The 18,434-nt window shown below is 34.5% G+C and overlaps 1 protein-coding gene across 6 annotated transcripts in view; it reads left to right on the top strand.

The window, feature by feature from the left end:
• TRAPPC8 (trafficking protein particle complex 8) overlaps positions 1-18,434 on the top strand; it is an 85,416-nt gene that overhangs the window by 19,200 nt on the left and 47,782 nt on the right. For 3 of the 6 annotated variants that reach the window (XM_028523666.2, XM_028523664.2, XM_028523663.2), the window contains exons 5-11: positions 470-623; positions 3,595-3,688; positions 4,472-4,728; positions 5,071-5,186; positions 5,870-6,020; positions 9,121-9,221; positions 12,421-12,526. In XM_028523666.2, coding sequence (XP_028379467.1) covers positions 470-623; positions 3,595-3,688; positions 4,472-4,728; positions 5,071-5,186; positions 5,870-6,020; positions 9,121-9,221; positions 12,421-12,526 — 979 coding nt within the window. Of the gene's footprint in view, positions 1-469; positions 624-3,594; positions 3,689-4,468; positions 4,729-5,070; positions 5,187-5,869; positions 6,021-9,120; positions 9,222-12,420; positions 12,527-18,434 lie in introns of all 6 variants that reach the window. The other 3 variants (XM_036009180.1, XM_036009181.1, XM_028523665.2) reach the window with 1 other exon arrangement.

The following is an 18,434-nucleotide window of genomic DNA, read 5'->3' on the forward strand; positions in this document are numbered from 1 at the left end:
GCTTATGTTTTTTGAAAAATGTCTGTTCTTCAAGACAAAATTTCCCAGTCATATTTCCTGAAACCCTCACAGTTGAAAGAGTTACTGATTTATAAGTTTGCAGCTGCTCTTTGGAAATTCATAGTTCACAGTAGCACAGGGAAGACTCAGTGATGGTTTGCTGCAAAGAAACTGAGTTTCTTTACTGTACATTCCCCATACTAGTTTGATCACCAAAACTCTTTTTGAATAACATAGGAATAGCTTGCAAAATTTTATTCCATGAAACACACTTTGGAAACTCTTGCTTTATCCAAGCTAGCTACATTTCAGTTAAGATCATGAACTTTGTTTTCATTTTAAAGTTATTCTAATTTTCTGTTCTGCCTTTTGGGGGATAATTTTTGCATTATTTTTATATTAGTATCTTTTATTGCCTAAGGTCTGCCCCCCATTTACTATAAACTTTTTTTTTCATTTTAAAATTTAGAGCTGAATCCATTTATGAAGAAATGAAACAGAAATATGGAACTCAGGGTTGCTATTTACTTAAAATTAATTCTCGAACGTCGAATCGAGCATCAGATGAACAGATACCAGATCCTTGGAGTCAGTATCTTCAGAAAAATAGTATTCAAAACCAGGTATATGTAAAAAACAACAATGAAGCAAACCACAAAAGCTGTATAATATAATGTTATCACTGTAGAATTTTTTATGTCTTGGTTTAACTAGTAGAATCAATAATATTTATTTTGGAATCTGGCTGGTTTTCATTCTTTACCATGTGAGCTCTTAAATCAGTGGTTCAAAAGCTGTTTTTAACTAATGATCCTTATATGTACTCCTTTCAGGTACATAATATCAGTGTTAATTGATCTTTTTTCTTAAAAGATGAAAAGTGAATTACATATTAAGAATTGAATTCAATTGACTAGACATGTAGAGGTTAGAATTTTTGACTTGTACATTTCATTCATTATGAAAGCTTATAGTCAGTTCTTTATTATTCACATGCTCTGGGGTTGCCTTCTTTCTTTTTCAAAATGCTGTTCTTATGGCCACCTTTTGGAGCTCATACCTTGTTAGGTGGCTGGGCTTTTTTCCATAACTGTGGTGGAGCTCTACCCACACAGCCCCTCACCCCCCACCACAGATGAGAATAAGTCTACCAAGACATGATCTGCTCGGGGAGTAAAGGTGGCCTATCTCTTGAAGGAGAAGGGCCAGGAGCCTACTCCTCAGTGGGCTTGTATTGGGTTCCATTTGCCCAGGAATACAGTTAAAGCTCATCAGTCATTGTCAGGCAGTAAGGATCAAACAATAGATAACATTCAGAGAACTATGAGGGCTGATTCTGAGTCAGGGTCAGTTAGCTAAAGGGCTATAAAACTTTGGGGAACAAACTCATTTCATGCTTGGACCCTTATCAGAAAAGGGTCTGATAAGGACAGACCCTCAAGAATGTCTTGAGGACATTCTTAGCAAAGCAGGATTCACAGGATTTTATGCATTCTTTCTTAGGCCTGATCGCCCCAGGGAACCCCCTGTTCCTGCCCTGGGCCGCACCCACCTCCAGCATTGTTTCAGGCTTAAGTCAGGCAGGGGAAGTAAGGCAGCCAAGAGATTAGGAGAGTTCTTGCAGACAGAGTGAGGACTCAGGCTATGTCAAAGCTGAGGGGCTATCACTCCCTTTTGCTATAGCCCCCTACGTCCTTCCCTGGGGCCTCCCCGTGATCTGCCTGTCTTAGGTCATTCCTCCCTTGAGGAATCTTTCCTGTCACTGACTAACCATTCATCGTTGCAGGGCCAAGCAGAGTGAAGTAAGAGTGGTTAGAGGTGGTGTCCCTGCTAGGGAGATAAGCTTTGTCTCCTTAGTGGCTTATGGTCCCAAGGTCCTTTACTCAGCCTTAGCCATGGGGGGGGTTACAGCTTCTGAAACCAGGCACCTAACTTTCCTCTGATTTCCTTTCCTTCTCAATTTTCAGGAAGGAAGTGTCTTCCTAATTTATTTTCTTAATCTAGAGTTCTAGACTAATGTTAACTGTTGTCAGTTGACTGAAATGGGTTGGTGTATGGTTTCACACTGTTAAACTTTTAAGATAGCATTGTGTGCTACTTAGTAGTAAATGACAAGTTCCTAAGATTAGTTCAGATAATCAAGAGTTGACTCTTTTTGTTTAGAGGTAGCATTTCTTAAGTAAATGGAAAATAATATTTATTTTTTTGTACATTTAAGCCATATTATGTATCTTTATGTGATGTTTAAAAATATATCAATTATAATGTAGTTTATGTAACTTGATATTCTGTAAATATTTAGTAGTCTATTTGCCTTATTTTTCTGCTTTATGTATCAGTAGAGCATATATAGTGCTCTACTGACATTTTAATATTGAGATGATTATTGACCTTTAAGATAATGATAGGGGGAAATGTCTGAGAAACAAAGAACCAGTTGTTTGTGAAGGGGCTCTATTTTTAAAATGAGAATACACTCAGAATAGGAACAGTATCAAAATGCTCAATTTAGAGTCCAGCTATCTAAGGTTGGGAAGGGCAACATAAGTCATATTGTTCAGTTTCAGAACATTTAACAGAAGACTGCAGATATCAGCAATTCTATAGCTTATAACCCAGAAGCCCAGCATTGGAGGATAGTTGAAAGGTTATCAAATCCAACTGCTACTTTATAATGGTTTAATTTCCTTTGAACCGATGAATAACTTCATCTAGTGACAGTATACTGTACCTTCTCAGGTGACACTTTCCATGTTTGAACAGCTTTGAGAATCAACCAAAAATTTTCTCCCTTTGTTTGTACTCATTAGTCCTGTGAGGACTGTATAAATTTTCTGTTAAGACAACTCTTAAAATATAGGAGGATAGTACTCATGTCTTCTTTGATTCTTTTTCCAGGCTAAATATACCCAATTTTTTCAAAAATTTTTAAAATGATGGCTTCAGACCACTTCTTGTCATGATCACTTTTCTGTTACTAAGTTCTAGTTTATATATTTCCCTTAACATATGGTACTTGGAATAATACTTCATACTTACTGGTCTCATGGACAAGTCTGGGTATTTTTAGTTTTCTTTGTTGACTGAAAAATCAGTGCCTTTGTACAAATAAACATTGCATTGGATATTTTTCCAAAACATTCTGATATATTCAGTATGCGCTCTAATGTATTAACACTGGCTTCATGACCAGGAGATTCCATACCATCTTTCTTTTTTTTGCCCTGGCTTGACTCTAGTAGTCCATCCCTCTTGCTGTTATTCCTTACTTAGACACATGTACACATATTCATGACTGGCTTTTAGCTATGACATATAAACAGATTTAACTGAGCTAGAGATAATTTGAATTCAGAAGAATTAGAGCAGATTGAATGTGAAAGGGAATTTAAGATTACAGTAGGTATAGACTCAAGTGCTAGTAAAAGATACATGGAAAATGTTAAGAATCTGGGGATTGGAAGAAAAGGGTCTTGTTGAAGCAGATAAATGAGATGGACAGTTAGCAGAGCAACCATACTTGTTGATGGATTTAGTGTTATCTTAAACATGATTAAATATAAGTGCTTAATGCCTTTTATTTTATTTTGATAGGAATCATATGAAGATGGCCCTTGTACTGTAACTTCAAATAAGAATTCTGATAGTAACTTGCTTTCATTGGATGGATTAGATAATGAAGTCAAAGGTCTTGATATATTTTCTTCACATTTCTCTTTTGATTGAAAATATGCACTGTTGTCAAAGCATGCTAAACTTTATAGATTAAAGATGGGAGAAATTTTCATAAGAAAATGAAGTTAGCTTTATTTGACACTTAAAATTTGTTTTGTATGAGTAAAACACTTAAAAATTCTTTTGTATTAAGCAAGAGAAGAGAGGATGTGCAGCATGATTATTTCCAAAATTCACATTTTATTTTTGTATTTTAAATTATGGTTTCAGTAGTAGGGGTAGCTTTAGAAATTTTTATTTTAATTTTTCTAATTGCCTATTTGAGCTATTTGAAAGTAATTCTTTATATTAAATTGTTTTTGATTTGTGTACATGAATTTTAAAATTTCTGTTATGTGTAACAAGTGTTAACCCAAGGCCTGTAGTTTTTAATCTTTTTAAGATTCTTATTTTTTAGACAGAGGGGAAGGCGGGAGAAAGGAAGGGAAAGAAGCCTTAGCATGTGGTTGCCTCTCACGCTCCCCCTACTGGGGACTTGGCTGACAACCCAGGCATGTGCCCTGTTTGGGAATTGAACCCATGACCCTTTTGTTTGCAGGCCAGTGTTCAATCCACTGAGTCACACCAGCCAGTGCCCAAGACCTGTAATTTTAAAGGGGAAATGATTAATGTTATTGTATCATAGACATCTATGATATAGATATACAGAAAAATACAGGATTCCAACATTCTTTTTTCCTTTAATAATAATATTGTCACATTCTGAGAGTAAAAGAAAGATCTGTTTTTTCAGTAGATGGCTTACCAAATAACTTTAGAGCTCACCCACTTCAGTTGGACTCATCCAGTGACCCTTCTAACAGCATCGATGGCTCAGATCGTGTAAAGTCTGCTTCATCATTACATGACACAAAGAAGGCAAATACTGGAATAATTCATGGTGCATGTTTAACCCTCACTGATCATGATAGAATTCGACAGTTTATACAAGAATTCACATTTCGGGGCCTTTTGCCACATATAGAGAAAACAATTCGGCAATTAAATGATCAGGTAAGATTTAATTTTTTAGATTAGTATTTTTAAAACCAGTAAATAGTAAACTTGAGAATATAGTAGTATAAGATATTTAAAGTATTAGAAGTATTTAAAAAAGATTAGACCAGTGTTAGAATTTACTAACATTACTATCTAATGAAATTCTATTAAATCTTAAACGAGGTTTATTCATTTTCATTGGGAATTTTGCAAGCATATTGGACAGTTTTTTTTTAAAAAACAATGTTGTTAAAATGAGCATTTGCTCACCATTAAAGCTTTTTACTTAGAATTTTTTCTTTTGTATGTAAAAGAAAAATATTAAATTCTCACATTTGTCAACATTTCATCTTTTAGCTAATATCAAGAAAAGGTTTGAGTCGATCTCTATTTTCTGCAACTAAAAAATGGTTTAGTGGCAGTAAAGTTCCAGAGAAGAGCATTAATGAGTTGAAAAATACATCTGGATTGCTGTGAGTGAAATATCTTTTTCTTCCTGTGCTTAACTCTGACTAGTGTTTGACTCTTTGATGTCCTGTAAAAAATGACTATTTCTTCAGTTTCTTACTTTCATATTGTCAAAACTCAGGCAGATAAGAATGGTGACTATAGGTAAATTATGTTAATTAAAATAATTTAAGTAATTTGATATTCATAAATAAAGAAAATAACCAGAAAAGTCACTTTACTTGGTTCTGTTCCCCTATTTGTAAATTGATGGAGTTAGATTAGGTGTTCATTGATGACTCTTCTATTGTAAACTTGGGGTCTTGTGATTCTAAGATACCCTATATTTAGAAAATTTTCTTTAATATAAAATCCTCATTTAAGGGAAAGGAAAAGTAACTCATTTTGTTTTTCCTGGTTATATATAAAAGTGGAATGAATCATTTACTTCATAATTTGACCATAGAGAAAATGCTTGCCCGTTATTGAGAAGTTCTCAGTATAGATATATAAATTATATAAATAAAGATATAACTATATTTCCCCAGATATCTTTTGGGACATCTCCTTGGAGGTAGAATTTTTGTAAAACAGGATCAGTTTTCCTCATGTTCTGGGCAGTTAAGCAGCTGTTGAACATTTTATAATATATAACAGCGTAGGGTTCATAAATTACAAATTCCTTTCTTAACTTATGCTGTGTTTATAGGTATCCACCAGAAGCACCGGAGCTTCAAATCAGGAAAATGGCTGACTTATGTTTCTTGGTGCAGCATTATGATCTGGCTTACAGTTGTTATCATACTGCAAAGAAGGATTTTCTTAATGATCAAGCAATGCTTTATGCAGCTGGTGCCTTGGTCGGTATTCTATATATTATAATTTATTTCTGCTATCATAACATGATATAGAAATTTCTCTTTATGAAATGGCAAACAAAATACCTACAGATAAAATTGTACTCATCGAGCACACGGTGCTTTATAGGTTTCGAATTAGGATAGCTGAATTGATGGGTTTTCCTCAAACTAGTGCATTTAAACATGGTAATGTGTGAGTGTTGATTTCTCAGTTTTGATTAGTACCTTCTAATTTTTGTGTTTTCAAAATTTAATTTGAATTTCAATGACTATATTCAAAATGTAAAGTGTTTTTTAGAAGATGCTTTTAACCTCTTGAAAAGTCTTTTATTATATTTTTTAATCTGATCATTTATTTTTTTAAAAATATTTTATTTATTTATTTTAGAGAGGGGGGAAGGGAAGGGGAAAGAGAAGGAGGGAAACATCAGTATGTGAGAGAAACCATTGGTTGTCTCTCACATGTCTAAGCTAGGGACTTGGACCACAACCCTGGCATGTGTCCCACCCAGAATCGAGCTGGTGACCTTTTGGTTCACAGGGCGGTGCTCAGTTCAATGAGCCACACCAGCTAAGATTGAAAAATATTTTAAATTTGTTTGAAATGTTTTGTTTTTTTCCTGATGCAAGACTATATATTGGTTAAGAACATGTACTATGGTATAAGATAGACTGTTCTCTTAATGCAAATTACTTAATATTTCTGAGCTTCAGTTTTCTTGTCTGTTAAATGTGAATCTTAATGGCATAGGATTAGAGAAGGCAGAAGGCATGTAAGGTGCTTAGCAAGCCATTTTGTAAATAATAAACTGTAAGAATTGGCTATGTTAGTTTTTGTAATTGATATGTAAACACTCGGAATTTTCTATACTTGTTGATAATAATCTTTCAGTACTTGTGAAAAATTGTAAATATATGTATAATCTGCTTTCTGTGCTTAGAAAAAAGTAAAACTAGCACTGTAACTTTTCACTTAATCTTTTTTAAAACGTGTAAGCTTATAAACAGAGGTGTGAAGAACAAAATGTGTAAGAACTCTACTCCGTTGTGTGGTTATGCTTGATTTGCTTGATTGCTCTGTTTGCATTTTTTAACACTGTGTGTATATATACAACTAAAATGGGTAGCTTAAAAATGTGAAGCTAAAATAGCAAAATTATATTACTCTTTTCTATATTTTCAATGAAAAAGTCAACTAACTTAAAAAATTTTTTTTAAACTTTTTTTTTATTGTGGCTCAAGTATGGTTGTGAACTAACCTTTTAACTGTCTTGTTCAGGAACGGAAAATATGTTGTATTCAAGTGTTTGAAAAATTATATGAACTATCCCTGTTTAGACATTCTCTGGTCTTTCACTATAGTTATCAAATGTAAGATAATATGAAATCACACATACGTAATGTTATTTCATTAATACCTTATAACATAAGTGTACCTCTACAATCATTAAATTTTACATAATATACCTACAAATTGAATGTTTGTATATAGGTAAAATCTTCTAAAAGTATGGCAAAAAAATTTCTATGATTTTATGGCACTTAGGCTTTTTCATTTTTATCTACAGTATGATAAATATTGCATTTAAGCCATTTAGAGGAAAATAATAGTAGCAGCTCTATGAGAGAGAATAGTTTAGCACTGGAAAATAAAGACATATCTGTTATAATATATGCACATGAGAAAATCCTTTTAGTCTGTAATGGCTGCCCTAAAATAATAGGCCTTGGGGGAAAGTAACATCTCTATCTTTGTAACCAGAACACAAATGCATAAATAGTAAATATGTATTTTTTGTGTAATACAGGGTGGAGCAAAAGTAGGTTTACAGTTGTGAGTTTATGAAACACAATATATTCTTTTACTGTCTTTATTAATTATTGTGTTTGTTCCATACAAACAACTCTAAACCCACTTTTGCCTCACCCTGTGTAGTATTATGCTACATAATCAATATATCTATTTTTATGCCATATAGAACATATGTAAATTTATTATGTATTTTAAAATATTAAACCAGTTAAGAAAATGTGTTTCAGGTATAGAATATTTTGTCACATGGGTATGACACAAGTTTCGTTAGGTTTGTTCAGTAAGTTTGGGAGCACATACTGTGGGGTGCTGAGGATACAGAGGTACTCGGAAACTCTCAGTGTATCAGGTTAACGGCTTTAAATATATCCCAATTTTAGATAATTAAATTATTTTTTAATTATCTATTTTTTAAATTATTTTTTTAAATTATTATTTTTATAAAACACGTTTTTGCATGTGTGTTTTAAAAAATGTAGAGAAATATATTTATTCATCCTAAAAGTAGATTGTCATTAATAGTTTTTTCTCTTAATTTATGAAGATTTCATTTAGTTCTCAAATTTTCATTAAAACTTGGTTGTATGAGAGTGCAAGTATGGACATAGGATATTTTACTAAGAAAACCAAACCTGTATTTTAGTCTTCTTTTCTAGGTCTTTTAGTACCATTGCATATTATTTAAATTATTAACTAAAGTTACAGACTTTGACAAGAAGATGGGTTTTGAAGATGAAATAAAAAGACCCAGGAAGTTGACAGTAATATTGGTCTAAGAAATGGATTTCGTGTCTTTTGTTATGGTATAGGGTATAAACTAGAGTGTGAAAATAATTGAAAATGTGTATAGTGCAAGCTATTGTGAACTTTGTTTTCATATTTCGATGGCAACAATGGGAAAGAGATGTACTTTATTTTGTCTCTCTCTGTATGTTCCTATCATTGGTCTGTTTTCTACTCACTGAGGAATAGGAATAACAGTGAGGAGGTGGTAGCAGAAATCTTAAGCCAGGCTTACTTGGTAGCTATATATGCTCTAACTCAAAGTGTTTACTAGGGCTTCTTGAAAATCTTATTTAAATACTGAATGACAGACTTTGGAATTTGACTAGAGAATTTAAAAATTAAAAGTATATAAATGTCTTTTAAGTCTGTATATAGTATATATGTACATGTATAAAAAAAAATCCCAGCAAATGTCATTGCATTTTTTAGGTTTTCTGAATGCAAAACCACAAGAATATTTCTCTCCTTTTGAAATAGTATAAGTAATATCTTTTCCTTTAGGAAATGGCAGCAGTGTCAGCATTTCTTCAGCCGGGTGCACCTAGGCCATACCCTGCACATTACATGGATACAGCAATCCAGACATACAGGGATATCTGCAAGTAGGTGACTAGAAAATTTATGTTCTTTCCACTTAGAAGGAAATTTGGCATTTATATTGTTCCTGGATATAAATGGTTCTTTGTTTTTCTTACAAGCTCCTAAATCAGGTTAATATAGTCAGAGACAAAATGAGGTAATCTTTTAAAACTAGTGTTTTACTACATTGTCTTTTCCTATTTTGTTTGATTTGTGGTTAGGAATTTGTTATATGTAATGTTGAGACTACATGTTATATTGAAGGTGATTTGTATTGTGGGAACATCTAACCTTAACACTGGAGTGTTAAATGACTAAGCCAGGAGTTAGTCATTTTGAACTTTCATTTCTAAATAAGGCAAAATACAAACAGTTAAATAATAGTCCAGACAAGAAAATGAGAAGTGTTTTGTGCACATAGTGAGTTCTGTTAGAACCTATTACCTATAATGAGACTATGAACTGGTCCAGAAGTAGTCAGGAAGTTTCACGGTATGTTTAGAGAATAGACCTGGAAAGAGAGATGGTTGGGATTTGATAGGCATTAAAGGCAATTCAGAAACTGTGATTGGAAAAAAGAATGGTTTGGATGCAGCCTCGCTAAAGAAAGGGAATAGAGCCCTTGGCTAGGTTGCAGGTTTGAGAATATGAACAGTGTTGAGTGGTAAATTCGGATAGATGGTTTGAAAGAAATCAGTGTGAGGATCCTTAACACTCTTATTTTTTTTTTTTTAAGCTGTACTTAAGAGTTATGTAGTAGTAAATGGGGAGTTACTGAATATTTCAGTGCAGTCTTGACATAATAAAAGTTGCTTTTCGGGAAGATTAATCTGACTTTTCTATGTAGCAAGCATGGGTTGGAAGATGAGTTGCAGTTTTGTCCTTTATAATGTCCAAATGTAAGTAGTATTAGTCATGATGTTATGTTTATGGCACAACACTAATAGTAATTAATTTTTATTGAATGTTCAGCATTTGCCACTATGCCAGAGTAATTTACATGCTCATTTAATTTTAAGCCTATAAAATGGTGGGTACTACTATTTTTCTAAGATTTTATTTATTTTTTTAAAGAAGGGAAGAGAGGGAGAAAAAGGGAGAGAAACATCAATGTGTGGTTGCCTCTCATGTGCCCCCCACAGGGTGCCCAGCCCGCAACCCAGGCATGTTCTTTTTTTTTTTTTTCTTGCATGTTCTTAATTGGGAATGCACAGAGCATTTGGAGAGATGCTTGTGGAATGATGCAGAAGAAAAAGGATAATACCTTATGACCCAGACAGCCAAAATAGCCTTGGCAGTCCAATCTAGTCCTCTTGTCCACAACAGACTATATTTATGTCTAAATATACACTTACTATTATGCATTTACCTAATAATCTTCATTTCAAGTTACCATAATTGGTAAAATGTATCATGAATTTAATAGGTATTTTAGGATAACTAGAAACACTACATTAATTATATATGTCAATTTTAAGAAGCTCTCTGTTTCAGAAATACTAAGATGTAAATCAATTTTCTTAAAATACAGGAATATAATAGTACTTTTGCAATGCTTACTTCATATACCAGGTTCCACTTTTTAACTGATGAGAGGTCCTATTTATTCTGTGCTTTTATATAGGGGTTATGTCATAGATACTCTTGAATCCTCAGCATTTCCACTGTCTCACACAAATGATTTTTTAAAATGTTGCTTGAATTAACAGATTATTGAAGTCCTGGACTTGGTAGCCTTGTGACTTAATAACTGACTACATGGAGAAATGGATGCAGAATCAAACATAAATACCATATTTTACTGTGTATAATGTGCAGTTTTTTGCCCAAATTTTTGAGGGGAAAAAAAGGGTGCACATTATACATGGGTAGTACCTGAAGTACTTTCTATTTGTTCTTGTGTTTTGTAATTATTTGTCACATAAAATTTCTTGTACCATATATGTTAAAAAATAAATGCTAAAATTCCTTTATAATACAAAAACATGTATCCAAATATAAATAAATAAAAATCTGAATTAAAAAATTAAAACCAAAGTTTTTTTCCTGAAAGTTTTGGCCAAAAACATGGGTGCACATTATACACAGCAAAATACAGTAAGTGGAATGATAGTGTTAAGATTTACAACTGAGGCATATTTGAGCATATTATATGTGAGTAGGAGTTAGTCTTTTGTGTTCATTAATACATTCTTAGTTAATTCACAAATAACTCTCTAAGAAAACCATGTTTTGTAGAAAGTTTATGGTAGAATCTACAATATTTTTTGTAATTTTTGAAATTAGTAAATTCTGTTTTAAAAATACCACTCTTCAGAATGGCCTTCAGGTTAGTAATTTTTGGTTGTAATTTTAAGATCAAGGGGTGTTTTTATGTAAGGATTAGAAAGTAAAAAGAGAAGAACTTTGCTGCTATTTCTCAAAAAAAGGGTTCCATCTTGTAATTTCACGGTAAGATTATTTTCATTTATATTTATTATTTTCAAGAATGAATAATCCAGCTGTAGATTACTGATGGTAGTAGTCCACAGAGAAAAATTGAGATTGTGTTTTCACAAAGATTTTGCTCAGGAATCAATCAGGTGACACTGGCCTCATGTTATCTGTAATTGAAACTTCTCAGTGGTACTACTGGAGGAAAAAAAGTCTAAATATTTCTACAAACCAGCCAATAAAATGAAACACACATAACCAAGAGTTTTCTTTTTCTTTTTCTTTTCATTTTTTTATTGTTGTTCAAGTACAGTTTTCTGCCTTCTTTCCTCACCCCTCCTGACCACCCCAGCCCCCCCTTCCTCCCTCCCCCATTTCCACCCCCCTTTGTTATTGTCCATATGTCCTTTATAATTGTTCCTGTAAACCCTTATAACCAAGAGTTTTCAATAAGGAAGAAGAAATATGAGTGGAATGTTTGTATTAATTTCTGTTCAGAGCAAGTTTTATTTGGTAAATAGCTGGTGGTTTAGACACCCTAGTTAAGTTTTAGCTTTTTTATATTGTATTTTTACCACAAAATTACATGATAAAATGTTCTGATGAGTAATGACAATTCTTAGGAGTTCTTTTTTTTAACCTTTTTGGTAAATGGAAAACAGGAACATGGATTTCTTTTTACTTGAAAATTAGAATTGAAAACTTCTGTTGAACAGATGGTTACTATGATGTATTAAGATAATATTGTGGTGCTAATTATATTTTTCTTGTCTTATTTTATTTTTTTAGGAATATGGTATTGGCTGAAAGATGTGTATTGCTTAGTGCTGAAATCTTAAAAAGCCAAAGCAAATATTCAGAGGCTGCAGCTCTTCTAATACGGCTGACCAGTGAGGTACTGAAACTGTGTAGTATTTGTTTTAATTAGTGTTACTTCATAATTTTTATAAAGTGTTTCCTTTTTTTTTTTTTTTTTTTTTGAGAGGGTGTGCAAAACAAAATTAGAGGAGAATCTCAGAATTTATAACGTGGCTATTTTAGTTATTTGTTGAAATTAATTTTAAATGCAATGTTTTATAAACTGATTTTATTTTATTTACAGATTTAAGAGTACATCATTATTAACCACAAACACATGTTGTACATCTTCTGTGAATTAGGTTCTGACCTATGCATAACAGTATTTAAAGTAATAAGCATGTGTATCATTCCTAATGTAAAATTGATACTTAAAAAGAGTAATCACTCAGGAACTTTTAATCTTATTTCACTAGTATGAACTTAAAAAAATCACCTAAGGATTTAAAAAAATCTATATTATGAATATTTAAAAAGGGAGAAAAAGCAGTCCATTTATAGTTATTAAAGGTTTATAATGCATTATTAAGTTGCATTGCGTATACAAGCTTGTAAAGAATGGTTGTAGTTGCTTTAAAGTATGGTTAAAGACACATTTTTAGATGAAGGCTTAAGAACAAAAGAACACAATCAAACCCCTCTTCTCTTTGCCCCTTAAATATTAATGCAGTGTGCACTATGGTTTCAGTCCTTGGATCACTCTGTACTTTTCACTCTATACATTTTTGGGGGGTGATTTGTTCACAGTCATGATTTTCAGATCTGTCTCCGGCCCTGACTTCTCCTGAGTTTTAGATTTGTATGGCTGACTGCCTTTTAGACTACCAACTTGGGTGTTTCTAGTGCACCTTAAAGTTGACATATCAGTTACTAACTTCATTAGCTTTCTTACCTTTATCGATTGTGATATCAAATTGTCATAACCACCCAGCTCCTCATTTGAACAGGGCAGAAACTAGTTGAATGCTCCCATATTCTCTTACCTGTCAGTAACACAATTGGAGGGTGCTGGTGAACTTTTTAAATATGTATTCTTTTTATATCTCCAAATATTATACTTCTCTCTTTTTTTAAAAAAAATCCTTTCTGCTACTGTCCTGGTTCATGTCCTTTATGTCCTTCTCCTGGTCTTTTCCCTCTTTCTTCACCTAATTTACTAGTCCTGATATCAGTTAGGTCCTTCATATAGTCATCCGCAATACACCAGGTTATCCTAAGTGTCTCTGTCATGCCCTCTCATATAATGCTGTAAGACTTGACTTGTCATATTAGATTGGGAATTACATTTAAGCAGTTAGCTTTGGAGAGTAGAGGACTGTGTAGCCATCTATACTTTTATCCGTAGTGCCTAACACTGGGCTTGTCACATGGTATATGGTTTACAAATGTTTTTTGAACTGAAGCATTAATTATTCTAAAAAGGTTTCTGTAAGATATAACTAATTAGGTTAATAGATGCCAATACAATGTTTAATAATTGATGTTGCATGAACACTGACCTCTACGAACAGTTGCCAAACATAAACTATTTGATAGAGCTGAATGTAGGCTCTTGGGTGTGTTGGTGGTCTGTATTATAATAAGTAATCTTAATTTGGGTCTGAATATGTTGCTGTGTTTTTCATCCTAGGGATTATCAGTGAATGTAAAGGAATTTATGGTTTAGGAGCTTGAATAAAAAAGTTTCTTAAGAGCAAATTCTTCTGTCTGCATTTTAACCTTGTTATTTTTTGTCATTGTTTTTTTTTCTTTTCAACTCTTTGTTTTCACCTTTCTTTTTCAAACCTGAATGATTTGTCATGAAATTCTAGCAAATTTATCATTCTTATTTACTGCTTTGGGGCTATGTGTGGAATCGGTTTCCTTAGAAATAGTGATTCTCTGGCCTTTTCTGCTATACCTTTCAGATATATCTTTGTAATAACTTGAACGTGAAGATTTCTAGGCATAACGTATATAAAATTATGTTAAATTTTAACTTATAATTTGTATTTATTGTATGAATATTATTAACTAGAAAGGCTATATAATATCATGGAAAGTTCACTTCGTCTTGTGAACAGGGTACTGAGTTACATATCTTTGACATTCATGAATTGTTTCCTAAATTTTTGCTAACACCATTATAGCAAAAGAAAGCTCTGAGGCCTGGGTGAAAAGACTTGTACTTTGGCTTTGTATTTTGGACTGCAAGTTTATGGGCAAGTGAATCTTATGCTGTGCCCTGGGATTCTTAGCATGGCAGAGCAATGCCACCATAATGACAAAGCATGCCACATTCACCACCACATAGGATAGTATGTTTGCATTTGATGTTTAAGACAAGATACTTTTCCTCTATTTGTGTCTCTGTTTCTGTGTTGAACATTTATTCTTGTCCTGTAGCCCTTTTGGTTTGTTTCTTCATTTAAATACATTAAATCAGTTCTCAGGTATAGTAATGGCAGCAATTTTTATAAATTTCTTCAGCTTGGGAGAAACTGTTCTCATCTTAAATTGATCAGCTTATCACCATTCCTGTTTATCTCACAATTGTGCAAAGCAAAAAAATCTTACAGCTACCCTTGAGATTTTATTTAGTTAAGTTTGTGCAACTGGTACCTTTATCAGCTGTGTTTATTGAAGCCGCTAGTTTAGATGATCCCCCCCATGTTTATCCTCGTAATTTAAGATAATGTTTGCCTTTTCAGCTTTTGTTAAAATTATCTCTTGGTTGTGGGCAAAGTTCTTAGGCCGGAGTTCTTGTTAAAGTGGTATCACATGTTTTTTCTTAGTTCCTTATAGAGTGTATATAATAGACTTGTCATAGCATAGATATGAACCACCAGAAAAGAAAATTTTATAGCTTCTGCTTTCTGGATAAAACTATCACTGTGAAATTCTTTTACTATTCTTTTATCAGCACTGATGGCAATTGTCATTCTTTTCAAGGCCTTTTTTCTTTTTCTGTGACATTAGGTTCTTCACTATGGTATTTTCTCTTTCTATTTTTTAAAATTATAGTTTATTGATTATGACATTACAGTTGTCCCAATTTTTCCCCCTCCATCTAGCACCACTGGACTCCCTCAGGCAATACCCACACCTTTATTCATGTCCATGGGTCATGGGTATAAGTTCTTCAGCTAGTCCATTTTCTGTACTGTACTTGACATCCCCTTTTCTGTAACTACCTATTTTTACTTCTTAATCCCCTCACCTCTTTATCCTGTCCTCCACATCCTCCTCCCATCTGGCAACCATCAAAATGCTCTCTGTATCCATAATTTAGTCTCAGTTCTTCTCGTTTGCTTAGTTTGTTGTTTAGATTCAGTTGTCAATAGATATGTATTTATTGCTATTTTATTTTCCAGAGTTTTGATCTTCTTTTTCTTAAATAAATCCCTTTAAAAAGTTTTCATATAATAGTGGTTTGTTGATGGTAAACTCCTTTAGTTTTTTCTTGTCTGGGAAGCTCTTTATCTGTCCTTCAATCTAAATGATAGCTGTGCTGGATAGAGCAATCTTGGCTCTAGGTCCCTGCTTTTTATGACTTTGAGTATTTCTTGCCAATCCCTTCTACCCTGCAAAGTTTCTTTTGAGAAATCATCTGACAGTCTTATGGGACTTCCTTTATAGGTAACTGACTGCTTTTCTCTTGCTACTTTTGAGATTCTCTCTTTATCTTTAACCTTTGGCATTTTAATCATGATGTGTCTTAGAGGGGATCTCTTTGCATCCATCTTGTCTGGGACTCTGTGCTTCCTGAACTTGCATGTCTGTTTGCTTCACCAAATTAGGGAAGTTTTCTTTCATTATTTTTTCAAGTAGATTTTTCAGTTTCTTGCTCTTTCTCTTCTCCTTCTGGCACCACTGTGATGCAAATGTTGGAATGCTTGAAATTGTCCCAGAGGCTGTATATGCTCATTTTATTAGATTCTGTTTTCTTCTTGTTCTGCGTGGTTGTTTTTTGGTTCCTTATGTTCCAAATCATTGATTTGATTGTCACGTTCATCAACCCTAATGTTGTTTCCCTGTAAATTGTCTTTTATTTTATTAAGTGTATCCTTTGTTTTTAATGGGGTCTTTTTTATGCTGTTGAGGTCCTCCCTAAGTTCCTTCAACATCCTAATAACCAGGGTTTTGAACTCTATATCTGATAGATTGCTTATCTCCATTTTGTTTAGTTCTTTTTCTGGAGTTTTGATCTGTTCTTCTATTTGAGCCGTTTCTTTGTCTCCTCATTTTAGCAGCCTCCCTGTCTTGGTAGCATGGCCTAATGTAGTAGCTGTCCTTTAGGGTCCAGTGGCACAGCCTCCCCTGGCATCCAAGCTAAGTACTTGAGGTATGCCATCCATGTGGGCTGAGTACACCCTCCTCTTGTAGTTAAGCCTTGATTGCTGTTGGCAGGTCAATGGGAGGGATTTAACCAGGCCAGTCAGCTGCAAGGACTGGCTGTGACTGCTGACCACCAACTTCTGTTCTCTGTGTAGGATCAGCTGTGTAGGGGCATGGTGGTGGTGCTCTAACATTGTCCGTAGTTCTGTGCTTGGTGCACAGGCTGTGGGGTTTCCTGGGTGATACAGGCCAAAGTCAACCCTCACCTGTGTTCTGACTAGGGCCACCCTGCATGAGCTACAAAGCCATATGCAGATGGCTGTTGCTTGTGCTGGGTTTGGAGGTTCCCAGGCAAAGCCAAGCTGTGAATATAAGCTAGCTACTGCTAGTGTCAGTCCTGGGGACTTGTACAGGGGTTGGGGGCTTGAGGAGGCGGATGAGGCGGATGAGGCCAGTTGCTGCTTGTTTGAGAGGATTTAGGAGGTTGCAAAGCATGTGCCAACACTGGCCATTCTTACGGAAAAGTCACTGTTAACAGTTTGGGTGGGCGTCAGTTGGGTGGGGCAGAGCCTCTGGTGATCTCCGGCGGTGGGGCGGGGGGGAAACGGTCAGACAATGGCACCTATCTGCGGGCTCTTTGACCCTGTGAGGGGAAGATTAAGCAAAGTAATAGTGGCCTCTACCTGCCTTTCTGTCTGGGGAAAGCTGTCCCCCACCTCTCTCCTTGATGTCAGACACTTCATGCCTGTATGCCTCTGGTCCCTTTCAAGCTCCTACCCCAGTGCTGGAGCTCAGAGGGAGTGAGTCTGAGTAAGTCTGTGTGTAAGTTCTTGAAGAGGAACCTCTTGAAGAGGTTCTTGGGAGTCTAGCAGTTTCTTCTACCCATCTCATTCCCCACTGGTTTTTGCAGCCAGAAGTTATGGGAACTTATCTTCCTGGCATGGGAACCCTGGGCTGGGGGATCTGCTGTGGGGCTGGGACACCTCACTCCCGAGATACCCCTTCTGAACTTTTATCTAAAACACATGGGTTTGGGATTAGCCAATTCAGCCTCTCCATGTCTTCGCCCCTCCTACCACTCTGGATGGATATAGTTTCTTTAATCCTGTAGTAGTCAGACTTCATTCAACTCGATTTCTGATGTTTCTGAGTGATGGTTACTTTATAGTTGTAATTTTGATGTAGTTGTGTGAGGAGGTAAGCCACGTTTACCTGTGCCTCTACCTGATGTCCCAGGGCTTTTTTTGTTTGTTGTTTCAAAGCAATGTTTTTTCCACTTTAGGTGTCACTATAATAGACAGTGACTAACAAAGAACTAAGTTGCAGTGAGATATGAATGGAGGATATTCAGATCTGCAAATTGATCTTTCTCAGACAACACTTTACTGAGTGCAAGAGTCAGATTGTGGTTTAGCTAAATTAGTATGTACCATGGACTTCCAGGTCTCCTGAATTGGTCAGTCCTTCAGTGTTAAGTTTGAGAATGCTGAGGGCTTACTATGCTGGTTCTTAAACTGGATTGCACACACCATCAAAGATATCTATGGCATATTCCTTACATTATATATTAATTGGAATGTCCAGGATTGCTACCCATCTGAGTTCTGCAATTTAATGAAGCTTCCTTG

This window comes from Phyllostomus discolor, chromosome 9, assembly GCF_004126475.2.
Source record: "Phyllostomus discolor isolate MPI-MPIP mPhyDis1 chromosome 9, mPhyDis1.pri.v3, whole genome shotgun sequence".
Lineage (NCBI taxonomy): Eukaryota > Metazoa > Chordata > Mammalia > Chiroptera > Phyllostomidae > Phyllostomus > Phyllostomus discolor.